This window comes from Ixodes scapularis, unplaced genomic scaffold (genome assembly GCF_016920785.2).
Source record: "Ixodes scapularis isolate PalLabHiFi unplaced genomic scaffold, ASM1692078v2 PGA_scaffold9__187_contigs__length_104089568, whole genome shotgun sequence".
Taxonomy (NCBI): Eukaryota; Metazoa; Arthropoda; class Arachnida; order Ixodida; family Ixodidae; genus Ixodes; species Ixodes scapularis.
The window spans coordinates 31,809,899-31,836,933 of record NW_024609884.1 but is presented as its reverse complement, the minus strand read 5'-3'; the positions used below and the strand labels follow the sequence as shown (position 1 = coordinate 31,836,933).

Sequence of the window (27,035 nt, the reverse complement as noted above, 5' to 3'; positions counted from 1 at the left end):
ATTCTTCCATTCTCGTCTGGAAACCCCAGCGTCTTTGGTCCTCGATCAGAGGACCAAAGGACTCGAACAGAAAAAGTGGTTAGTTCCCCCATATCTCGTGAAAGGGCGGTTTCACGAGTTAAAAGAAATAAAAAAACTGCGCTCTTTTAAGATTATCCCTTAGCTATAATAATATAGTTTGAATTGTTCCAATATAGTACAATTTCAGTTGCAATGTGCAATATTTTTTTTAACATTATCATTGATCACATGCTCGTCGATTTTGACGATTTCCACTGGCGGCCATGATTTCGACCAAGTCGACCATACATAACTGTGGGTAGGGTTTGTGCTACGCGCTATCGACTGACTGACGTGCAAAGATGGTCAAGATAAAGGTGAAGTGCGATTTCGATATTCAATTCCTAGTAGAATCGCCGCTGACAACACAACTCGCCGACCTTTTGCCGGAGATGGTGCGCATCTACAATGGAATCCTGAGAATACGTTCCGCGATCGACAGTCTGGAAGAACTTACAAGACGCCTCGAATCCGATTCAGTTTCTTCACACGACGCTCCAACGGTCGAAGAACGTCCACCGCTGCAGATGGAACTGAGCAACGCACACGTCCTATCGAAGGTGGCGGCGGAAGCGAGAGCTCGTGTTTCGAGACAACAGCTGGAATCTGGGAGATGCATCACTAGGGATTTGATCGCGAGCACGGACGAGATGTTTCGAAGTACTTTCTCAGTGCTGAAGCTTCCAGATAAGCTGTCACAGTTTAAACGGGCAGTTTTGGAGAGCCTAGACGGCGCGGATGTTAAAGGAAGGCTCGCGGAAAACGATGCCAAGCTCTGGTGGGCCGGCAAAGAGTTGACGAAGGACAAGGAACTTCGCGACTTCGTCGGCAGCAATGAGAAGACTACGATCATAGCGACGCTCTCTTCATCGTCAGTGATGCACCAGACGAGAGCTACAGACGAGGCCTGCAAGGACTTCCTTCTCGCGCGGTTGAAGAGAGAATATGAATCAGATCCCCTGGAAACCGAAGCTAGCACCTTGCCGCGTGATACGAGAACACTCCAGAGATCCATGTATGGACTCTCAGAAGTGAGATGGAAGCATTGAGGGCTCTTTTCAAATCAGTCGGGGAAATAAACGAATCAATATCCACTTTATTACTCCCAGGGTCGTTCTCAGTCATTCACAAAGCTTAGCATTTTATACACCACTGCAGGCTACAAACATGTTACTACTTACTCAACAGATTTCGTTAGAAAAGTGTACAGATCCGACTTCATTTGTTGAAACACAAGTTCAGGTAAAGGTGAAAACTTGCAATACAACAGAAAAGAGAAGTGTAAATGTTTTCCAAAATTCATACTTTATCTCTGTTCCCATTGTAATACCGAGTTGCTAAAAACAATGGCAAGCAGAAAGATTCAATGCTTGGCCAAACTAAAGAAAAGTGATGTTCAAAAGTAAAAACAACTGCATAAGTTATTACATACGTGCATAATTTTACTTGCCAACTTTCGTAATGAACTTTACAGATTGAACAGTCAAACGAAAGGAGCTGGACACTACAAAATCCATTGACCAACAAAAAAACAATGCGAAACTTAAGCTAAACAGCACAACAAAATTGATTGAGAGTCCTTAAAAGAAAAAAAAATATTGCCAGCTGTAGCGACTGCTGTACTGAAAATCACAATCAAGTTACACCATATAACTTAAAAAAGAAAAAGGAACCTTCGAAATTAAAGATGTATACAAATTCGTATGAAATATCCATTTTGAAGTTCAATGACCACCAATGTGTCACCCATTCTATTCAGAACATGGATTCAGTGGTTTGAAATGCACCCTACGTCATGGCACCAAACACTGGGTTATGGCGGCAGATGCTAGGGCCACACTCTTCATACGCTTTCTTTGTGTGGCATACTTGGTAGAATTCGGGCTGTAAAAGAAAGGCAGAAAAAGAGGCAATCAGAATGGAGGTTTGTCAAAATTGACAGAAAAGTTCTCTTTAATGCACCATTGATTGAGGGTAAAAGTAGAGCATAATGCCTTTCAACACCATGCTGAACTTGCATTTCGTTTTGTTGAAAGCATATTGTATGCATCCGGACCATGCAACTCAATAAAACAATTTAAAAATATAATAGAAGCCATTAGTAGAAATGAGCACAAATACAGCTAGACAATGACAGAAAACTGCCCTGGACACCAACTTCTGGGGACAGACTCCACCTCAACCCTGAAGTTGATCTTCACAAGACTGAGTCCTACATTATTGCATGCACATGCTGTTCCAAGAACTAGACTGGGTTTGTTTCTGGAGAGATAGTGTTCTCCATCACAGAGTGCACTCACTAAATTTAAACGGCACACTAAATTAAAAGATACCTTGATTTGAAAACATTTCTAGTCGGGTGAAATCCACATCAGAGTTAATGCCACTTTTATCTTCAAATAAAGGTATATTAAGGGTCCTTTTAACACATATCGTATTTTAGCCACTATATTCAGTCCCTGCTAACCAGAATATGGCCCACAGAATACTGAAGGAAGTTAAAAAAAAAAAAAAAATTAACAAAAATGGCAGGGAGTCAAAGAAACCTACCGTAGAGGCCAGCATACTGCCACCAAACCAGACTGCATATCTCTGCATATGGTGAGAAATCACCTGCACATCCATCGGTTTGGGCTTTGGAGTGGGGAGGAAAAAGAAGAAATTAGACATAAGCAAATGGAGCCTCCTGTCAAACAACTGGTGAATAAAAAAAAAAAGAAAGAAAGAAAGGGAGGATTGCTTTTTGTTCTAATCTAAAGGGCCGTTCACACACTTGCAACCGAGTACGACCGAGAGAGACGAGACCTTTTGAAACCTCTTAAAATTTCTTAGGACAAAAGAACACACTGGCACTCTGGTGCCATCTATGCGGTGACCCTGGAACTGCATTTTACAAGAACGAAGGTTTTGCGGGATTTCAGAGGTCAAATGTGCGTAATACTTGTAAGAAAGGCTCGTTTATGACGTTGACAAAAGTTTTTCGAGCCAAGAAAGAAAGGATAATGCGCGAGAGAAATAGAAAATATGCCAGACCGCCAAGTTTACACTGCTACCCAATAGATAGCGGAAGTGTGTCCTCTCGTTTTAAGAGGTTTCAAGGTGTCCAGTTTTAAGAGGTCGCAAGAGTGTGAACGGGCCTTAAGCCTGTACAAAGATCACCTTAAAATAAAATTATTAGTTTCAGCTACATAGTTAAAGATAACCATGCATACAGCCAAATAGGCTGAAACGTGCAAGAGGGTGTGACGCTAGCACAAAAACACTATAGTTAGAGGGAAACTTCCCATGTGAAACATCTGCTATGACTTGGAAGCTGCTTTTTATTGCTTTCTTACTTGCTATTCCAGTGTACCAACCAGCCTTGGACAGTAACTTGTCACTATACTTGTTTTCACATCAAAAACCAAAGTAGAAAAAGTCCGGTTTCTCGCAGAGCATTACTAATTTTTCCCCTTCATATGGAGCATTCAAGGGATACTACAAGAAATATCGGTGCTTATTCTTTGGTCTATATGTGTACAAAGGAGCAGTACCACATAGGACACACCAATATCTTGTTAAAAAAGAGACAAAAAGGAATTTTTAAACAAATTAAATGATTAGCAAAGAGCACCTGGTGGATGTCACTAAAGCCTAGTTTGTAATGCCCGTCTAGGAACCTTGACAGCTAGTGATGATAACTGTCTCGCCTAGAACTATACATGCTTTGAACCCGACGTCATCCCGACAGCTCTACAGCCAGCACAAGAGAAGAGGGGAGGGAGGAACTCCCCACTCAAAAGAACTCTCTTTTGTGTGTCCCAGATGTCACTACTCTCCCTCTACAAAATTATACAAGACTAACCAGTCACTCAAGATTCACACAAAAGCAGATTTGCTTCGGTGGCTGGAATGGCTAGGGCATCCCGACTACATCAGCCTTGCCGCAGCTTAGCTCGTCCCGAGACAAACTACGTCACGATTGCGCCGGATGCGACGTACTCTCTGCTGGATGCTCTCCGAGCGTTTGCAAGAGTGGGCCGTTACGACGATAAATACAGCCGTCAGGCTCAAAATACAAACGTGCGATTGTCATTTAAGCACGAGACACATGGACGGCAGAATCGTCCGAACCGACAGTCCGAACGCCGCTCCGAATTGCCGCACACGACAGTTTGAGACACACGCTTCGGGCCTTGCATGCGACACGACGATCCATTCGGCTCAGCCCAGGCCCCAGGAGATCCAAGCGCTCCAGCGAGGGTCTGGTCCCAGATTGACAGTTCAGCTCGCACGAGCGAAATTACGAGCTCGTTCTCGCTAGCGCGTGCATTCTTTGCTGGGGCCATCTTTGTCGAATGGGTCAGCGGGATTCACGCGTCCGGCAGATACTCTTTCCCCTCGCCCGTCCCGTTATCGTGTTCGTCTCGCCAGACCCAGTACATCATCATGACGTTCGCGCTAGCTGTGCTGTCATTGGCTGGACGCTTCCGACAGTTCGTCCGCCGTGCGAAACTATCCGGCACGTTGGACGCACGCCGGATCGCCGATCAGACGTCTGAAGCGACCAAATTTTTCAGATCAGGCAGTCGTACTGCCGGATCGGACGTCGGAACGGATGGATTTTTCGCGCATGTGTCTCGTGCTTTACGGATATTGTGGATCATATTCAGCCCATTTCTGAACAAGACGGGCATATTTCAATATTAGTTGAAGTATCCCTTAAGATATGTGTAAGTACATTTTAGATTAGATATACGTTATCAAAACATACTGGTCAAGCTGGTCCCGCCAACTGGGACGATAGAGACGTTTGTGTCCGTGCCTGCTGTGTATGGTACATCGCCCACAGCGCACGCAGTTGAAACAAATCGTGGCATTTCTAAAGCATTTTTCTCTTCTCCGTCCGGCGGAGGAAGCGAGTGCTTTTTTCAGAGGACCAATCTTGGTGATTGTAAAGAAACTATAAATTCTTTATCATATAGTGGATTTACTCAGATAGTGCCTTAAATTATGATCTTGTTCAGGGAGACTTTCATGGTAAAGATTGAAATAGGAAGAACCAAACATGTCAATATTGATTATTGGGAGAATCTTAGTTTCTCAAAAAATCAGATTCACTACAGTGAACAACACAATGTCTTACGAAGAGTCTATTCTAATTTAAAGGCATAATAAGGAAGGTTACTTTTAAATGTCTCCTAATCTTTTTCCCTGGGTAACTGTAACACTTACATTTTAGCAGTAATGTGCCCATGACTGGTAATTTCCTCAACTAGCAAAAATATTTTTTTTTCTGATATATGTAGGACTTGTGAAAATGGTTGTCATATTATAGACCTTAAAAAAATCACATGTCCTCAAAGCTCTGAAAACGCTGCAATATGACAGAAGAGCCAACGCCACAAAACATGCATTTCTATCACCAACAACACATGGAATGGGTGAAAATAACTCTTGCACATATTATGTACTGTCAGCTCAATAGCGTCTTAGCACACACTACTGTGCAGTACTTCCAGATCTATCAAAAGAGGGTGCAATTTCGAAAGTGGTCTACATTGTGGAACACTCGCATATACAAAAAATGGTTCTCTCTTATACTGCAGTCGGGATAGAATAGCAAGTCTATCATCTCATGCTGTGGCTGCTTGTTCTATGCTCTTCAATCCAAGCAACAACTAACCGTGATACGGCCTCCACTCAGCTTCTCACTGAACTTGAGCCGTGCATCAACAACACGCTTCAGGTCGCGCTGCAGGCGGCGGCCAAAATCACGGAACATTGTGGAGCCACCAGAGAGGACAATGTTCTGCAGGAAGCAACAAACAGCTCATCAAAAACACTGATGTCTGTAAAAGCCTAGAACAGGCTTTTCCAAGGTTTATGAATAATTCCAACTGCACATGATCCCTGTGCTTTCCGTAAGCAAGCAGTCTCATCAGTGATGAAATAGCTAAGACACTCAAAATGAGCTGGATACAGTTCAGTACAAGTGTGGAAGCGTTTATGGTGCTAATATATTGTCGCGAATGACAAGTGACGAGGCGACAAAAAGTGAAGTAAACTAAACGTTTAATGAAGCGAACTTGTGCCCAAAAATAAAAAGGAAACAGAAGATAACAGCAGAGCGTCGCAGTGCCTGCGGCTCGGAACGCGGAGCCCTTATGTACACGTGTGGGCTTCTGGAACAATCTGTGTAGAAAGTTTGACGCGTAGATCATTCGGACCTCGATCAAGCAACAGGATTCTCGAATTTACCAGAACACTAAATTGCAAGAATAAACAAATGACTCGTAACTCCCAGGAATCGAACCCTGGCTCTTCGCGTGAGAGGCAAGCACGATAGCCGTTAGGCCACAACCGCACTGCGTATTTGGCCAGCTGCGCGCGTGGCAATATTTCATCTCCAGATAGGTTTTCCGAAACCTTGGTTTACAGATGCTTTTTTATTAAAATTGGCAAAATGATACTCCATCATTCATCAAATTTTCTTTGTATGCCTACCGTAAAATCCCGAGAGAAGCCCCACCCCCAAAAGATAGCCCACCCTTACTTTTTTGCTTCATTTGCAATATATTATTTTTTAAACACCAAGATAGAGACCACTCGTAGTAATAATAGTGTTGGGATCAATGATGGCCTCGGCGTAAATGCAGCTAGTCAGCTCTGGCGGGATATAAGCAAACGTTGCTGACTGAGAATAACAGTCATCTTTGCTTCATTGCCCCTCGCCACCAAAACAAGCTTGGAAGGGCACGACCTAAAAATAGCAATTTTTAAACTTTTCTCGATTGTACACTGAAAGTTAGCCCTCTCCATATCTTCACCCGAACTGCTCTTCATGTTAGGTGGGCTATCTTTTGGGATTTTACGGTAGATGCATTGAAGACAAAAAAAAAAAAAAACATAGATAAGTGGATACCTACCGTAAAATACCGGGCAAGCGCCCACTCAAAATTTTTAGATAATCATAAAAAAAATGGGGGATGGGCGCTTGTCCGGTCATCAATTCTACATATAAATAATGTACTGTGCATATTTTCTCAGATCTTACAAATTTGGATATGGGCGCTTAATGTGGTATGGGCGGATGCACGGTATTCTACGGTAGGTATTTCCAGAAAACTGCATTATGCAAGACCTAAAGGTAACAGTACAAAAGGTGTCTCACACACTCGGACTACATGCAAACCATAAAAAAGAAACCTCTCATGTTGCGCTGACTACAAACTCTTCGTCTTCCTCCTTTACATGGATAAAAAAGAGAAAAGAAAAAGAAAGGGAAAAAAGGAAGGAAAGAAAAAAATTGGCATCACACTTTGTTTTCTTTCTGCTGCTAAGTAAGACAGCTCCTATTCGGTGTGGTATTTCATCCTCTTCTGACTTCAAACTCTAAGACACTTGTTACCTTCGAGTAGAGACTAGGTGTAACAACTCCTTCTCGGAAAGTGATATAGAAGCATTGCTAACACATGTGTCCCACTACTTCACTGGCATAGTTAAAGGGATTGTCCGGTCTAATTTTGTATTCGAGAAAACAACTGAACATCATTGTTATTGCTTCGAGACCCATCGTACGTGCAATATCTGAATTTTATATGCCCCTCTGCATTAGTAATTGAATTTATATTGCTCCAATCGCACTCTAGCATAAACGCTGCTTTCGGTGGCAACATTGGAGCTCTGACGTCACACAACACAAAGCAAGCATTTCTGTCTCGTCGTTTGCCTGCGAATGAACGCCTCAGCGTGCTTCGTTTTTGTTGTTGTGCTCGACTTGTTATGTGGTTGGGCGAGATTTTTGTTGCACGGTAGGGTGCCACAACCACCGGACACCACATGTGAGCCAAGACATGAAGTTCCACAGTTTCCCGGGAGACGTGCAGTGACGAGCAAAATGGATTATCGCCGTGCGTAGGGACTGGGTTCTTGTCAAGATCGAGATGCCGCTTATGCAGCAATCATCTCACAGAAGAGAGCTATGAGCTGAGCTCTAAGCGGACAGAAGGCTCAAAAGCTGGGGTGTGATGCTGTGCAAACAATATTAAACTACGTCCATCCACTCCCCGCCCAAATCGGATAAATCAATTTGATTATGCAGCGAAACCGAAGCTAGACCACCTGGAAACGATACCAGAAGTTATATCTAGCACGCATGCAGCCAAATTCTATTTGACCCGCATGTGGAAATAGAGCGTGGCTACAATTCAAGAAGCTCGTACAAGTACAGTGACGACATGCATTTGAACGATTCGCCCTTTGCCTTCGACCCGCGATCATCGCCTCTGAGGGAACGACCCGCAGCCTCATCACACCAATCCAGTGGATCCGCCGAAATGTGTACCCAGATGCCGCATCGTGTACCTAGTTGGCACTTCAGAGGCGAAATCTGCATCCTTTGCTTTGCAAACGCTCCTAGTTCGATGGGTGGCCGTCGCAGTTGTGTTTGCGTGAGACGGCATACGTTCGCTCAAAGCCTATGGCTGTTCTCGAGTAATATTCTGCTAAAAGGCATGACTTTTTTTGCACACGCTTGGGAATTGCATTAAAAGAATCATATTTAAGTAGGGTACAGCCTAGGAGACTATATAATTCGAAACAAACTACGAGACATCCGTCGACCAACGCTTGTTATCTCGACCATCCGACAAACCTTTGCGTTTTGTGACGTCACGCAGCAGCTACGAATGTCAGCCATTGACACTGGTGAAATTCGGGATGCAGTTTCGTACATATGCTCATGAAAGGTTTAATTACTAACGGGAAATCATATACAGTTAAACCTCGATGTAACGAAGTCGGTAAAATTCGCAATTTACTTCGTTACATTGAAATTTCGCTAAATCGAAATTTGGCTTTAGCATGCGAAAAAAAAAAAATTCCGAAACATTTTACGGGTATGAAAAATCACCGAAAATGACGTTTATTTAGGGGCAAAGTAGTCCGCGAGTTTTGCTTGCGCCTTGTCCGACAGTAGCAGCGGCGTCATTTGGCGTTCGAGCGCCCAGAGCGCTTACACGGCATCTTGCTGCCCATGTGACGCCGTGTACCTCCTCAGTACGTCCATTGCGTCGAGCACTTCCCGAGTGCTCGTGATCTCGGCAGTTTCTTCAGGATGGCGTCCAAAACGTTTGCTTTCTCATCCAAAGAAAGAACTTTACGTTTCCTTATGGCAGCAAGCACGTGAGTGAACCGCCCGGTTAAAAAATAAAGCTGTTTAGTTTAGGCAGTTTAGGCGGTGCCAATGTTTCCAACCTACACAGCACTCTTGACCGCACAGTTTACTTGCCCCCTTGCGCCCACAGTGTGCTTGCGCCTTTGCTTTACATCACGCTCGCAAGACGATAATCGGTCTTCTCGGTCTTCTCCTAGATGGCACTGCCCGTGCGGTCGCGCGGTGCGCGGTCGCACCATCACGTCGCTCCCCCGCTGAAGTTGGCTCCCGCGCTACCCGCGGTACAGTGGACTATGATGATCAGTGAATGTCAGTGGTGATGCTGTTATGCCGTGTTAACTTTTTGCTCGGCACTTTCTGGCCAGCCCCGCGGAATCCGCTTTGCCGCATGCCTCGCCGGCGCTACCGGCGCCGCATCCTCGGGCAGCCTAGGAACGTTGGAAGGCCTGTCCCCGTGAAGTAACCTATCAAGCACTCGCGTTTGCGCGCAATTTTTTTTTTAACCACAATTTTTTTGTGAAGTTGTTTTTTAGAGTTGATTTATTTATTGCCTTCTATGGCAATGGCGCTTCGTTATATTGAAATAGCAGCAAAATCGACTTCGTTATATAGAGACTAAAAATACATGGGGTCTATGGGCAAGAAATTATGAAAAATAAAATACTTCGTTAAATCGAGGATTTCGTTACATTGAAGTTCGTTATATTGAGGTTCGACTGTATCAAAATAAAAATTACGTTCATCTACATGAAGGCGCTCTCGACGTAACAAGCGCAAAAACTTAAGTACTTCCGGTTTCGACTGGACAATCCCTTCAATGCTTCTGAATGACAAAGAATGTTATCTATTATCCTTCCTCTAAGTTCAACAGTCCCTTGTCCCGTTTTGGGACTACATCCTAAAAGCTGCTCAAGTCCTCGCCTGAAGATCCCAAACGTGAAAAGTGCTGCACTCTGACAGCTATAGAAACTCCAAAAATCACAACACAAAACCACCCAACACTAGGGGTACAAACAACCTAACATGTTGCCCCAACCACCTCTCTGGTGCAAATAACAAAAGAGGAACCGATCAAACAGCCACCAACCTTGTAGAGGGGACGACGTACATCAATGGGACAGCTCTGCACACATGTATCCACAATCTCTGATATGGGTGTTGTGAAGTCAGGGTTGGAGAACTGAAAACAAGGAAGGGATCAAGAAATTACATGACATGCCATAAAGTGCTGTGCAGCTCACCATCAGAAGTAACAAGCACTCAATTTAGTGTGTGTCATTTATGAGAAAGCTAAAGCAGGACACTGTTAGGTCACACTCACCTCTGGGTGGAAGAAAATCTCGGGACCAAGAAAGCGCTCGTAACCAACGTCCACACTGAACGGCTGTTTAGTCACAGTGTTTATGCCATCATACTTCTTGATCCACTTGCTGGGTTCTTGGTCATACTTTGAGAATTCTTTAGCAATGTCAGGGCAGATGTAGCACAACTTTTCCTAAAGGTCAGACAAAAAAAATGTCAACCACAACATACAAGATAGGCTTCTGGACAAGCCCAAACACCTACCGTAAAGTTCCAAAGGAATGCCCGCCCCCGAGAGATCGCCCATCCCGTTATTCTGGCTAAATATCTGACATAAAAATTCCAAAACATTGCCCATCCCGTTCCCGTCGGACGTCACGCGATGTCCGACGGGAATCGCATCAACTGCACAATAAGCTGTACCAGCACGTCTGACAAGCGACTTCATAGCGGGTTCACTGCGTTTTTGTCTGCGATTTGCGCGTGTGATATTGTCACTGGTGGTGGCCAATAAACAAGAAATAAACAGGAATAAATAAACGTTTAATGTGGCGAACTTATGCCAAAAATAAAAGGGTACAAAAGATAATAACAGAGCGTCGCGGGCATCGAAGTCGGCGTAGCAGCAGAGTCGAACGCTGGGGCGAAACTGAATGCAGATCGCCACGCGGAGCCTCCTATGTACACGTGTGGGCTTCTGGAATAATCGGCATAGAAGGTTCGGCGTGTAGAACATTCTGAACACGAACAAGCAACATGGTTCTCGAATTTACCAGAACATTACTTTACAGAGTCAACAAAAATGTGCCTCCGCGGCCAGGAATCGAACCCTGGCTTTCAGCGTGGAAAGCAAACGCGATAACCGTTAGGCCACGCGCGCGCTCCCTACTTGGCCAGCTGCGCGCGTGGCAATATCAGCTCCCGCAACACGAGAGTTGTTCCCGCATGTATGTTGCACCGTGAAATGCGAATCTGCTCCGTCCGCAATCTGTTGCATTTCTTCCCATGACACAAGGTTTGTAACGGATTCCAGTGTTTTTGTCCACGATCTGCGTGTGCGATCTTGATTTCACGTGAGTAGGTTCCACGTGTATATTGCATCGTGAAATGATTCTGCTGTGCACGCGATCTGCGGTATTTGTTCCCGTAACATAAGAGTTTGCAGTGGATTGCTGCGTTTCTGCCCACGATCTGCGCGTGCAATATCGGTTCCCGTGATAGGCAAGTTTGTAGAGGGCTTCCGCGTGTTTATTGAACCATAAAACTTGAAACTGGTGCATCCGCGATATTAGTTCCCGTGAGATGCAATTCCTCGGCAGGTTTCCGCAGGCCCTTCGCACCGTGAAATATGAATCTGCAGCGTCTGCAACCTGCGGTATCCTTTCCCGTGACACAGAAGTTCGTAGTGAATTCCCACGTGTTTATCGCATCATGAAAGGCGAATTTGCGGAGTCCGTGATCTGCGGTATCAGTTCTCGCGTCACATGGTCTGTAGCCAATGTCTTTGTGTGTATCATTAATTTTTGAAAAAGTTTTGCTGTGGCAACCACAAAGATAGCCCACCCCATGTTTTTCACCATTTATCTCTTAATTTTGGGTAGTCATTCTTTCGGAACTTTACAGTAAACATGAAGGCTTATTTACAAATAGATACAAAGTCACAAAATTGCACAAATGTTAAAACCAAGAGATGGTTCTGAGCTCTAACACTACCTTGATGGCCTTGGCAGTCTCCAATGACTGCTCTGGTGGAATGCCAACCTCGCGCTCACGCAGAAGGTTCTGAATGAAGTAAGTTACATTGCGGCCCGCAATGGGAATGTGCTTGATGCAACTGCCAATTACGTAGCCCTCGGCCTGAAATATGATATAACATACAATGAAATATGCAACAAATACACACTGTAACGCTGCTCATTTCACTTGCACATAACAGCTTCAAGAGACATGCAACTTAGCAACATTGATGCAAGAGTGGAGCTAACACTGCACATGTCACTGCGTTTAGCGACAACAGCCGATATGAGTCATTTTGATCCTTATTTGTTAACACTTTCCCAAAGTGTTTACAAAAATTACATTCAAATTTTCCAACATTTCCAGTTTTTCCCTAACTATCTTTTCAAAACTCCCTGACAGGCTCCTAAGGAGACAAATTGTGTCTAAAGTGCAGATTTTTTTCTTAACTTTGTATATTTGACAGCTTTTCCATTTTGAACTTCGAAATGTTGTCAGTCGAGCAGTAGAAATGAACTCAACCATCTGCTGGACACAGCCCGTAGAAACAGTCCATTAAAGAGGAAATGGGGAAGCTTGAAAGACAAGCTCTCGTGTCATGAAGCTATTCGGCAAAGGTGCCATACACAGGAACAGTCCGTTTAAGGATGCAATGATGAAAAGGGGGGGCACGTTCGTCTTGGAGCGTGCATTTCAAGACGAGGCGATTCAGTTTGAATCCCCCGGTTCTCCCAAGACTACGGTTCACGGGCAAATATTCACATCAGCATACCGACTAAGTTGCCTGCAATGTGTGTCGCACCAAACGCATGCCTTTTGCTGTCGCTTAGAGAAAGGAATTCTCCATTTCCCTGACTTTTGCCGATTGTGGTAGAAATCCCAGACTTTTCCAGACGTGCCAAGTTCTCCAACATTTCCCAGTTTTCCAGGTTGTTAGACATCCTGTTTCCATCATAATGCCAGCCTCACTGAAGATCTGCCAACTGCCTCTCATATAGCTTTGGGAAAGAGAGATTGGTCAACTTGCACGCCGACATCATTAACACGAGGTTGTCCAGTGATAAATTATCAGCTAGAGTGTTCTTAGCATTCGGTAGCACAAATGTCTTCAGGCATAATCTCCAACCCTGTCCTTAAGCAGTTCCTCTTTTCCTATACCTAATACATCACACCCAAGCTCTTCCCAACATGGAGGCCTATTAGGTAGAAGTGTGCAAATAGTGGCACTGGTCCAAATCAAATAGCGTAGCATCAAGCCTAGCTTCAACCTTGAAACGGTTGTCATGGCTCTCTCAAACAGCGAAAGTTGCGATTGACACAGTGCTTTTCGATTCAAACCAGAATTTGCACACTATTAGAACATTTAAAATGCGCAACATCCATCTTCCAACCACCCCTTTCGTAGCATTTAATGAACGAGATACAAAGGAGACTTCTGCTTCAATCATGAACGATTGAATGAGAACCCATAATTTTATATAGATAGTATAAAGGCTTTGGTGTGGACTTTTACGGTTCGTCGATTTTATTGCTTAGAAAAATGACAAAACACATGCAACAAGGTAAATTGCCAAGACCCTAAGAACTACAAACCTCAAAGCATAGAGGTGGGAAGCTTCTGGAGGTGACACGACACCACCAGAGGTGAAGCCACAAGTGTGGAGGGACACGCCCCCAACAATGACCAAAACCGCAGCTGTTTTGGTCATTGTTGGAGGCTTGTCCCTCCACACTTCTTGCTTCTCCTCTGATGGTGTCGTGTCACCTCCAGAAGCTTCCTGCCTCGATGCCTAAAAGCGTAAAAATTATGCCAATTATAATTAAAAAAAAGAACACTTACAACTGGAATGCAATGTGTCACACCATCTCCTGAGTCAATCACGAGGCCAGTGAGGGTTCGCTCTCCCATTTGGCGAGATGTCCAGGATGCAGCCAAGGCCAAAACTGCCTGCAATCACAAAAAGGGCAAAATCTTTAGGAGGGATTGTGCATCAGTTCTAACTAAACAACATCCCTCCAGCGTGGCCTCCACCGAGGTATTCATCAAAAGGTTGACAATTGTTTGAGTTGGAGAGCAGCTCCCCTGGTCTGGAGAGTCGTCCCGAGTCGATCACATATAAATTACCCCCTACACAAAAAAACAGGACAATAAGACCTAATACCATCACCAAATGTTCCTTTAGATGGGTAGGTTAGGGCTGCACACAAAATAAGAAATTTCAACTAATGAATTGATGACCTTCTATCCATTAGTCAGTCGAATATTGAAGTGGACAGATTTGTTATTTGTGTGAAATTATAAATAGAAGATTAAAATAGATGCATTTCAGCAACACACTACCATAGAATACTGTGCATCCGCCCATTCCACACTAAGCACCCAGGCCCCAATTTGCGAGAACTGAGAAAATATGCACAGTACATTTATATGTACAATTAATGACCAGGCAAGCGCACACCCCCCATTTTTTTGTGATTATCTCCCAATTTTGAGTGGGCGCTTGCCCAATATTTTACAATAGGTTTTTGTTCCTTTTCTAATTTACACCATTTAATTTACTGGGTTGTTTGACATACCACTGCCATGCTGACGAAAGATATAGGGGAGAGGACAAAGAACCATATAGAGAAATTTTTACTGATCTCAAGTTGCCAGTTTATGGAACAAACTTTTACACAGACAAGACAAAATTAACAATTCATCACCAATTGTGTTTTTGAATTACGTATATAATAACTCTCATATACATGAGTATGACATTAATTTCTGCTGGCAATTTTCTTGCAACTTAATTCTGCCAGCTGCACAAAAAAAGATAAAAAAAAGGATTTACGTATGCTGAATGCAGTAAGTTACCCTGTTTCTTTAGGGGTCCACAGAAGTGGCTGGGACAGATAGGATCTGCTTGGCTATTGGAGCAAGGCCAGAAAACACTCGGCTTCAAATTTTGCACTTATTCCACAGCAATTCTCTACAGGGACGAAGATGATGCCCTTGACAACCCCTAAAGGCCCGTTTACACTCTTGCAACCGAGTACGACCGAGAGAGACGAGATTTGTTGAAACCTCTTAAAATTTCATAGGACGAGAGAACATACTGACACGCTGGCGCCATCTATGTGGTGACCCTGGAACTGCATTTTACAAGAGCGAAGGTTTCGCGGGATTTCCGAGGTCAAATGTGCGTAATACCTATAAGAAAGGCTCATTTATAACATTGACAAAAGTTTTTCGAGCCAAGAAAGCAAAGATTATATGCGAGAGAAATAGAAAATATGCCGGACTGCTAAGTTTACACTGCTACCCAATAGATGGCACCAGTGTGTCCTCTCGTTACAAGAGGTTTCAAGGAACCCAGTTCTAAGAGGTCGCAAGAGTGTGAATGGGCCTTTAGAGGGGGGCCCACTTTTGAGCGATTAATCGGTCAATAATACATTAACTATTTACTTAGTATGTTAATCAGCTAATTTCACAGCTTGAATTCAACACTTGTCTAGCTTCCCCATTTTATATGAAATATATATGTGCTTACACAAGCCACATCATTTAAAAGGGCACTAAAGTGGATCTTGCAGTAATTTTTTATGTGCAAATTTTATCTTGGACCCTAAGCATCTTAGTAAATCCAAAATTACAAACACACATGGTCTTTTTTCCTATTAAAAAGATGACCAAACATTGTGTTACAACCCTTCCCAGGATATATTTCAGGAAAAGGGGTGTGTTGTAATCTTTGGCTGAATTTTAATGGAGAAAAAGGCCATGCATGATTTTAATGTTGGTTTTTCTAAGATGCTTAGGGCATGCAGATGAAGTCTGCACAATAAAAAGGCAACCTCAAAATACACCTCGGTGCCCTTAAGACATTGGGGAAGGAGATTTAGCATGGAAAGCACTTTTTAATAACAATAACTGACAGTCTAAAAATGAGCATGGATTCAGTCACTACAACAAGCTGCTGGAAGGGAGGCTTAGCATACCTGTACAGCGATGTAGAGCCCTGGAACATTGAATGACTCAAACATGATCTCGGCCGTGTACTCCCGGTTTTCAGGGGTGTTGAGGGGAGGCTCCGTCTAAAAGATTGAATTTGGTGCTATGATGTCATGCTTTACAATTTCAGATTCCAGTATTACAACTCCAGATGCGGACATTAGCTACAACTCCAGTGTCTGGGATCTAGAATTCGTGAAGGGTGTGAACACTGGGGTCTGCATCGAACCCAGAGTCCCTGATGACGAAATAAAAGTGACAAAGCCAAAGCTCACTTTTTAATGACATTCAACATTTCATTATCCCTCAAAGGTACATGGGAAGTAAATTACATGAGGGGGGACAAGAAGACAAATTTGAGCAACAGGTAAATCCAAAACGAACAGTAGATTAATAAGGAACAACATGGTGTATACAAATATTTAAAAAAAAATAATAATAAAAAAAAAAAAAAAAAAAAAAACAAGAAGGAGCAAAGGGTGATGGTAACTAAACATGTTAATTATGAATTGTTTGGAGGTGTGCCTTGCAAAGATCTCTGAATTTATTGTGATTAGTTTCATTTACAATTATTTGAGGAAGAGAATTCCAGTTATTAATGGCAAGACCCAGTAAGGAGTTCATAAATTTAGTAGTCCTTGCGAATAGTGGATTAATTTTTAGATTATGGTCAAGGCACATGGAAATGTGTGATGGCGGTTGGCAGTAAAAGTCACAAAAAGAGGAGGAAAAGAATAGTTTGTGGAAAATGACAAGACAGGACAGATTAGTTCTTTCAGACAATGGGCTCAAGTGGAAAGCAGATTTTAGTGCAGTTATGCTGTATTTTCGAGAGTAATCATGTGATATGAAACAACTTGCCTTGTTATAATCCGATTCAAGTTGGTCAATAAGATAGGATTGATGAGGCTACCAAATAAAGTTAGCGCAGTCCAATATAGATCCAAGTTAGTTTAACAGAGGTGCAAGTTATGTTTAATATATCTCAAGGATTTACAAGCACTAGCCACTATAGCAGTAATATTGCCGCGAGCGCAGCAGACCAAGCAGGCAGCGCGCTCGTGGCCTAACGGTTATCACGCGCACCTTCCACGCTGAAAGCCAGTGTTCCATTCCTGGCCGCGGGGACACATTTTTGTTGACTCTGACGTAATGTTCTGGTAAATTCGAGAACCGTGTTGCTTGTTTGAGGTCAGAATGTTCTACACGCAGAACTTTCTACGCCGATTCTTCCAGAACCCCACGCGTGTACATAAGGGGCTCCGCGTGGCGAGCCGCAGTCAGTTTCGCCTCAGCGTTCGATCCTGCTGCTTCGCCGCCTTCGACGCCCGCGACGCTCTGTTATCTTTTTCCTTTCATTTTTGGGTAGAAGTTCGCCTTATTAAACATTCAGTTTACTCAGTCATTCACCGCCTCATCACTTGTCATTTGTGACAATATGAGTATTCCAAGTGAGGTCGTCAGAAAATGTGACACCTAAATATTTATAGTTTGACACTTTTTCAAGGGACAGCATTACCGAGGAGTAGTCACATATTGAAAATATATTTAAATCCTGTTGTAATAACACAATTGGGGTTAGCAATACAACGATAACTAACAATCGTTTGCTAAAAGCCTGATGGAAGATGTTAGATGAAAGTCATTAATATATATATAGGGAATAGAAGCGGTCCCAGAACGATGTCCTGGAACACCAGATATCAAGGGGGGCTCGATTTGTCCTGGCCCCAAGATATACTGCTTGCCACTTACGTCAGGTTAGTTAAGAATTCAGCTATCCAGAGTATAATAGAAGGATGAATGTTTAGTTCAGAAAGCTTATACGAAAGTCGTTGGTGAGGAACAGTGTTGGATGCATTTGAGAAATCAATAAAAATGGCATCAGTAGGTATAGACGAGTGAAAGTTGTTGTGTCAGCAACAAAGTCGAAAAGCTTGGTCTCACAAGAATATTGCCCTCCTGAAACAATGCTGATTATTACATCTTAAATTATTTTCTGGCAGATATTTTATAATAGGAGAGTAGATGACATGTTCCACCATTTTGAAGGTACACTAGTTACTAATATGGGTCTGTAATTTGAGTAGTCATTTTCGTTTCCTGATTTAAAAATGGGTAACTCTCCCAAATCTCCGGTCCACGGGTAAGGTGGCCAAGTCAAGAGACAGTTGAAATAAAGAAGAAAAAAGGTGGGAGGATATGTGTTTTGTTAATTTGAGAAGTTTTGGACAGATATTGTAGGCATCGGGAGCAGAGCTGGAGGAGAGTTTTTCTATTACATTCAAGATACCGTATAGGTGGAAGATGATGGGTTCACACTGAACAGTAGAAATTCTACATATCTGATCACAAGATAGTCGCAATTTTTCTAAGGTAAACACTGATGAAAAGTAGCTGAAGACGGTAGCCAATTCCAGGTTAGCACTTGGTTAAGTTAATGGCATAGTTTAGGAAAGGAGTCATCTTTCCTGGCACATATAATTTTCCACAATTTACGAGGATTGGATGTTAACAAGTTACGAAGATCTTGCTTGAAAAATTTATCTTTTGCTTTCTTAATGCTGCATTTAAAATCTCTTAAACAATTTGAATATTTTTGAAAAGCACATCCAAGACTGGTCTTTTTAGCTTTAGCAAAGAGACATTTCTTTCTATTATACAATTTTCTGAGTATATTCGTAAACCAAGGTTGATCAGCATTCACCTTTAAAACAATCTGAAGTACAAAGTTTGACATCAATTTCCTACATTATTCTTCAAGTAATATTCAAATTAGGTAGACTCGACAGTTCTTTCATTGAAGTTCAGCTCGTATTCTGAAGCAAACCACTCAAGTGACTGGTTAAGAGAAGTTTCATTAACTTCGTTATAAACATTAGTAATATTAGGGGTAATTTTTCTACTTACTATTGGACGAGTCATTTCACCCAGGACTAAGTTATGATCACTTATTTTATTAAGAATATGAATCAATCTCGTATCATCAACATTCGAGGTAAAAACAAGATCCAAAACAGAATTTATTCTTGTAGGTTCTCTATCTTTGTGGGATAGGCCACAGCTATTCACTCCGTCAATAAATGTTGACACCTTCGCTGGAGCCACACAAGACAAAATTGTCACTTCTTTTCAGTCAACACCCGGATAATTAAGATCGCCGGCAAGAATGACAATACAGGCATTGTTTCTTTTTTGTTTTTCACAAACAATATTAGTTTGCTTGGGAGAAGAGCGTGTTGGTTTAAGTCATGGATGAAGAAAGAATAAAACAATTAAAACAGGGACAACACAACCACATCTTTCATTGTGGTTGTGTTGTCCCTGTTTTAATTGATTTATTCTTTCTTCATCCATGAATATTAGTTTTATCTGCAGTTTAAAATACTGTAAAAAAACTTAATGCTTGCAAGCCTCCAATTTTTGCAAATTGGAAAATTCGCCAACTTCAAGTGCATGCATACTATATTTTTATTGTCTAGAGAGGAAACTTCCGCCTTTCAGAATGTGAAAAATTTAATGGTCACAAATATCAGCCCTCGGCCCACTTTGCAAAATATTGGGGACACAGAAATGAAGGGTTTTACACTATTACAATTACAGTTGGTTGACAGGTTAAGTTCAGGGGAAGCTCGTCCTACCTCTTTCCACTTCAGAAGAGCAGACGCTGGAGGAGGCGACCTCCTCTCCAGCTTTCACTATGCTGTAGTGGAAAGGGGTGGGAGGAACTTCCTGTGAACCCTTAAAGGACACATGCAAAGGAAAAAAACATTTTTTTTAAACGGCTTAGATGGAAAAAGGACGCCATAAAACGATTTTACAACGAAGAAAAAAAATTTTTAGAGCTATATTTACGGCGCAAAACGAATTTGTAGTTGGCGCCCGCGGGCACCGCGGAAAAGTGGTCTGTATTTATCACGTGACTGGTCTTTATTTATCACGTGGTGCTTGCGTTCTTTCGGAAGCTTCCTATGGCCTCTAAAAGTAACTTATTCATCTTTGTTTGAAGTATAACAAAAAACTAAGATGAATAAGTATATTTTAAAGCCCAAAGGAAACTCCTGAAAAAGCGCAAGCAGACGTGATAGACCTGTGCGCCGGCCAGACGACGGCGGCGGCGCCCCGAAGCAGACGAACTTGTGCGGCGGCGGCGACGGCGGCGTGGAGAAACGCGTTGAAGCGGCGTTCGCAGAACGCTCAGCGTGCGGCGGCGACGCAGCGCGGCGGCGCGCGGGCCTACCACGTGACCAGCGGCGGCTCCCGCGAGCGCCAACTACAAATTCGTATAGCGCCGTAAATATAGCTCTAAAAATTTTTTTTCTTCGTTGTAAAATCGTTTTATGACATCCTTTTTCCATCTAAGCTGTCTAAAAAAAATGTTTTTTTCCTTTGCATGTGTCCTTTAACCTGTCACCCGACTTCAGTGGGATTTCAGCTAAAACTGTACGAGTGAATTAGTTCTGGCTATTGGAAACAGCCCTTATGGCTGTTTCCAATAGCCGGCTGCTAGAATCAGTGATATTTCTTTTTCAAGTGAAAATTCAACTACCACAAAAGAAATGCATCCAAAAACATGCAATTTGGACTTGAATAGGAATCAAGAAGGAACTTACTAATAAAAAGTAGTGGTCCTCAGGCTCAGCTCTCAGGTACTTGAAAATGGACTGCTCCCAAAAACGTTCCATCAAGTCCCAATCTTCCACAATGCCATGGCGAATGGGGTACTAGGGCAAAAGGAAAAATGCTCTTCTCAATTTAAAGGGGCCCTGCAATGACTTTTTGACTGGTTTTAATTTGCACCGAACCTGAGCGCACTGAACGTAGTAACTTAATCAAACTTTTCTTTTCTCTAATTTCGCTTTATTTTAAAAGTTATAGGCGAATTAGAATTACAAAAACAAGCAAAAAATAACTTCCTTCATGACGTAGTAGGTCCTGGCTTGAGTGGCCGTGAACTAGAGGGGGGGTAGTGAGCTCATCGAGCGTTCACGGTTGCCGCACTCCAGGTCAACGGCTCGAGAGGGCGCCACTAAAGCATGTGATGGATAGGCTGTATGACGCGGGCGGCCGGGGCAGCTCGCATTGCATTTGCTGCGCGATTAAAGACTATTTCGGCATAGCACTTCTTTGGCCACAAACGACAGCAAACACGGGGTAAAGATCAGTTCAGAACGGGAGCCACTTCGCGCTACCATACCGCCAAATGGCCAAATCACCAGCAGGGCCCGCGCCGAAGGCCTTCGGGACGCTCGGTATCGGTCGGATCGTTGAGCCGGTATACGACCGCAGCGCCGCCTCGTACATCTGGGACTTTTCTACGCTGGCCGTTCGTCGTAGCCTCATCCCACTAGTTCTTTCTAGTATGCGCCGTTTTTTCCGCCGCTTGGTGCCGGATATGTCGATGGGTCTTTCCTTGTTTCCGTACTTTATAAACTGCATTTGTTTCTTTTTTGATCTAAAATACTGAACAAAAGCTTCTTTTATAAATAATTGAAACGGTTCGCGCCACTTATATTTTGTATTTCGACTACGAAAAAGCTTTTAGCGGCTCTGACCAGTAGTAAGCCTAGGACCAAACACGTCACATTTTGCGCGCTTTCGGTACCGCAGGTCGCCCTCGTCGGTGGAGGTGGTTTCCGCGTCGTCCGGTTAAAATATGACGCACTGATATTTAGTTACTCTCTCCGTGCCCGCTGGCTTGCCCTGACCCCAAGAGACGTGAAAACCGCAAAAAAGGTAGTTGCTTAAATATGATTGCAGGGCCCCTTTAAAGGGAAGGTAAAGAGGTTGTTGAATTAGGAAGAAAACTTTCAGCCTTTCCACTCTGGTGAAGAAGGAAGACCAGCGAAGTTGTACTTTGGTGGGAATGAAGTAATGGCCGGCCGCAAGTCGGCAAGCCAGAGTGGAAAGGCTGGAAAGGTTGCCGCCATCTACGAGTGACGGCGGCCATCAGACAACCGGCAAGCCGGTTGTCTGGTTGCCGCTATAGATGGCGGTAGCTGTCCAGAGTGTTGTGTCGACATTTGTTTGCTGGCGGACACGATCCTGGGGAAACTAGCCCTTAAGAGCTCCGCTGTAAAAACTGCAAGTTTTAAAGGGATACTTCAACGAAATTTCAAATACACTCGTCGTGTTCAGAAATGGGCTGAATATGATCCACAATATCCGTAGATGACAATCGCACAATTGTATTTTGAGCCCGATGGTTGTATTTTTGTTAAAAACGGCCCACTCCGACAAGCGCTCGGAGAGCAGCTAGCGGAGGCCACATCACATTTGGCGCAATCGTGACAGTTTGTCTTGGGATGAGCAAAGCTGCGGCGAGGCTGATGTCAGGATGCCCTAGCTGTTCCAGCCACCGAAGCGGTTGAAGCACGCCAGTGATCTGGCCACCGCAACTAACCACAAAGCTGCTTTTGTGTGAATTTCGAGTGACAGGTTAATCTTCTATAATCTTGTAGAGGGAGAATAGCGACCTCTGGGACACACAAACGAGAGTTCCGTTGAGTGGGGAGTTCCTTTCTCCCCTCCTCCCTTCTGCTGGCTGCAAAGCTGCCGGGATGACGTCAGGTTCAAAACATGTATAGTTCTAGGCGAGACAGTTATCGTCACAACCTGTCAAGGTTCCTAGACGAGCATTACAAACGAGGCTTTAGCAACATCCACCAGGTGCTCTTTGCTAATAGTTTGTTTTAAAATTCCTTTTCGTATCTTTTTTAACAAGATATTGGTGAGTCTGATGCGATACTGATTTTTTGAACACGTATAGACAAAAAATAAGCGCCGAAATTTCGTTGTAGTATCCCTTTAATGTAGGCACTTTCAAAGTTGTCTCAACGTGAAATGTTGGTGCGTTGGGTCGCCAGATTTAGTGAAGCCCCTAAAATCGACCGCAAAGCTTGGATTGACGCCATTTGGATGGTAAAAAGGTCATGTGATCAACGGCGATTGGCTGGTTTAGGCGAATATGGGAGGTTCTGGAAAACCGTTATTATCCGATGAAGAGCTCCATGAGTGTAGGTGCCAGGCTCGGCAACGTGCCGGAGCGATACCGGAACGTTTCACGTGCAACACAATTGCCCGGCAGTTTGCTGCACAATTTCTTCAGTGCATCGTAATCCCCAATATTCGACGTAGCCCGCTGCGGCACCGAGCGCTGGAGAGCGGCGAAAAAAATACTAGCAAGAGTGACGTCAGCAGCAGGATCAGACGACCCTCGCTAACTACTAAGCTGGCTCAAGGATGATGACATTACAACATTTTGGACAGGTAAGAGGCAGCAGAGAGGCTCGCCCTGCGTCAATCGCTGCACATATTTGTAAAAAAAAAAAAAAAAATGCGGTTTATGTTTACTTTTACTCAAGTTAAGTGCCGTAACTGAATTCATGGGACAAAAAGCTATAGAAGTCTATTCCTAACTCAGATCTCTCGAAAAGTGCTCCAGCTTCCCTTCAAAGAGAAGCTGAGGCAAGATATTGATGGGCGTTGAATTTTATAAAATTTTCACCATGTGCTAAACATCCACCAGTGAGTATGTCTACGAAACATTCATACAACATATTGATTTTCTTTCGAGAAAATAAATTTGAAAGTTTAGGCGTAAACCTCAGAATCACTTGTAGTCGCTCTACTGGCAACAGCGAGAAGGGGCACTTGTGACGTCAAATGTTGTATCCGAGAGCAGAGAACGCTCCCTACTCCACGGTGTTGTGGTGATAGTGAGCGTGTGTGGTTTTGCGAACTGAGCCTGGTTTAGGCTGTTTGTGGCCTTCAATGGAGGGTGGGGGCAGGGGTGATGGGCTGTGGTTTGCAATAACACCAGGAAAAAAAGCAGCAGAGCGACATCTTATTGGTTTCCGAACGAGAAGTCTCTGGGACAGAAGTGGGTCCAAGCTGTCCGACACAACGTTTGCGTCTTGGTAGAAAACAGTTCACACCTTGCTAGCAAATAAAACCTTCCATGCCATTCTGCTTAGAAGCGACATCCGAGTCCACATGTCAGTGGATCGAATGTGAACGGCGAATAGCCTGAAATCTTGTGCTGAAAAACTTAAAACCTTTGCTGGTCATTGCTTGAGTAACACAAGCTTGATGAATTGCATGCCATTATTTCCCACAGACAATCGCGACGACGGCCCTCCGACTGCTGACCCTGGGAGAAACAGGCTCAAACTGCCCATGTGCTGATATTTAAACAACATCTGACGTCAGAAGATGGCAGAACAGCAAAGTTGCAGGTTAGTTTCGGTTCTATCGTATTTCTATGATTAAAAACTATTTAAAATTTTTTAGGGGAAATTTATTGTTGCTTTTGGCCCAGTTTCCCGCACTCTTTCAGAAGAAATGTTTTACTGAAAACATTCAAATTGACACTGGAGCTTAGTAACTGTACAGTCATAGAGGCAGTTACCAGGGCTTTCATGGCACACTGCAGAGTACTGCGATTGAAAGTGTTAAACAATTCAATTTCAAGGTGCGCCAAAAGGTTACCCTCTAAACTGTCGAAACTTCTGCAGAAGAAACTGGACTTCGGTGGGATAAACGCAAGAGAAGTCATAAGATTGAAAGATATACACTTCCATTTGGTGCTTACCTTTACAGCATAGCCAGAAGCATCAAGAGCCTCATCCCCAATAAAAAAATCCAAGTCGTCAATTCCCTTGGCTAGTCTTCTGGTTGCCTGGTCTCCAATTTTGGCACTCTCACGTATTGCTATGGCTGAAGAAACAAAAACGCAGAAGAATTCGTTACCCCATAAAGGCATTGCCTTTGCACTGCTTTTGCTGGTGTATTTTGTTTGTGCTATCCACTACATTTCATGCAGGAAGGCAATATGTGTAGTAGAAAAGCTGACTCAAGTGTGCTTTGAAGAAGCAAACATACTTTCTTGCTGCTAATTACTCATGCAAACTCACGAGACTGCAGCAGTCCATGAATATGCGATACAAATTACATGACAAAGTTTTAATTGCCGAGCTCAATGATCATTAAACATTTCATAAGAGAACAAGAAATAAAATAAGTAAAACTCCTGTGAGTCGGGACTTGCCAGTGCATTTTCAATACTTTCAAGAACAAATGTGTTTTACAAAAGTTGTGATGCAGCGACGGATATGTAAACACAATGAGAAATTTCGAATTCCTCACCAGATGGTATGATGAATTGTGGTTCCTTGTTCCCAGCAAATCCAAGCTTTGTGTAGCTGTTCGAAAAGTGGTCGTCAATTTGGGATACACTTGAGACATTTTGTAAAACGAAACGAAACCAGGCAATAGAAAAGACACCAAGCTTGCATGATAAATGGGAATACAAGGGGAGGTAAGAGCAAAATTAGTCTCTGGGTCTTCCAAGACAGCGGAACGTAGAAGGTACATGTCGACAAAGTCCTACTATGCAACACCAGGGGGGCTATGTTGCGCTTTTTGGACTCTCAGGAGACTTGGAAGAGGGAAGTGACGTCAACGACTAGAGCAAATGCAGATTGGATGTTGACAGAAGAAAACGAAATCAACACCCAATCTGCGTTTGCTGTGTCGTTGACGTCACTTCCCTCTCCCTAGTCTCCTGGAGGGCTATGTTGCGCTTTTTGCACTCCCAGGAGACTAGGGAGAGGGAAGTGACGTCAACGACAAGGCAAATGCAGATTGGATGTTGACAGAAGAAAACGAAATCAACACCCAATCTGCGTTTGCTGTGTCGTTGACGTCACTTCCCTCTCCCTAGTCTCCTGGGAGTGCAAAAAGCGCAACATAGCCCCCCAGGGAGTCCAAAAAGCGCAACATAGCTCCCCAGCTCGCCCGCGCCCTTATTCGATAAAGTATGATAACACAATCCGGAAAACGTGTTGTCTTTCACAACTATCACATCGGTGGCTCAGCACAAGAACCTATAAATCTTGCTCCAAAATTTAAAAAAAAAAAAAAAAAGCTCTTCTGTTTTACAAGAATGCACACACTCAGGAAAAATAAATAATTTATTTTTCCATCAACAAGGAGTAAGATAAGCCGGCTGTTCCCGTGGTTCAAACTTCCAGTGGATAACGACCGTCTTATTTCGGATAACATCGAAACGATTGAACCATCCAAACAGTATTTATGGAGCCCTTCGTAGTACAGCGAGCACCTTGACTTGCATAAACTTCATGCGTGAAACTGCAGCTCCCAGATACATTTGCATAGCGAGACTCATCAGAAAGGAAATTACTCATGTGTTGGAAGCGGCAGCAAGACACACCCTGCAACACTACGTTCACACGTCGCCCTTATTTTTTTTTACACACCCCTTACGATGCTCGTGGAGTTGTAATTTCAGTTTCCACGCGTACGTTGAGCGACGCCTAACATTTAAAGTGGACGAAATCAGCAATTCACACGAAGCCGGGTTAATCGGGTACGAGTGAAAAAGCCAACGCGAGATCGAGCGCCGGTCTGGTCCACGATTTACAAAACTGTTGGAAGACTGGTGGGCGGATGAAAAGTTTCGTTCTAACATCAGATGAAGAAAACAAATTGAGAACTTACCCGGTGCCATTGTCTATCACGATCGCTGGCAGACGGCCTGCCATGTTGCGAAGAAAACCGACTTCAGTCCTAGAGGCGTTGGGGGCGGCCCAAGGGAAGTCGCGGGTCGCAGGAAGCCAGTCGCAGACGTACGCGCACGCTGCGCCCCTCGTTGGCCTCACTCGCCTGAGCGGCTCGCTTTATCACTTCGCACAGCGCATGCGTAGAGTTCTCTTCATACGGATAGATTGATAATTCGTCAGGTACCAGATTTGAGTGGTGACT

The 27,035-nt window shown here is 43.6% G+C and overlaps 2 protein-coding genes across 2 annotated transcripts; one reads left to right on the top strand and one right to left on the bottom strand.

Moving 5' to 3' along the window:
* Positions 1-56: 56 nt before the first annotated feature.
* LOC115310188 (cilia- and flagella-associated protein 298) lies at positions 57-1,159 on the top strand. Its single transcript, XM_029968487.3, has one exon. It carries the CDS (start codon positions 363-365, stop codon positions 1,107-1,109), a length of 747 nt encoding a protein of 248 aa, XP_029824347.2. The 5' UTR covers positions 57-362; the 3' UTR covers positions 1,110-1,159.
* On the bottom strand, positions 1,137-27,035 carry LOC115310187 (actin-related protein 3). Its single transcript, XM_029968486.4, has 12 exons — positions 26,772-27,035; positions 25,398-25,453; positions 24,844-24,968; positions 20,864-20,974; positions 16,238-16,333; positions 14,097-14,204; positions 12,233-12,376; positions 10,539-10,712; positions 10,305-10,397; positions 5,726-5,851; positions 2,611-2,694; positions 1,137-1,944 (listed from the first exon to the last, which is right to left on the bottom strand). The coding sequence occupies exons 1-12, from the start codon at positions 26,813-26,815 to the stop codon at positions 1,849-1,851; spliced, it is 1,257 nt and encodes a 418-aa protein (XP_029824346.1). The 5' UTR covers positions 26,816-27,035; the 3' UTR covers positions 1,137-1,848.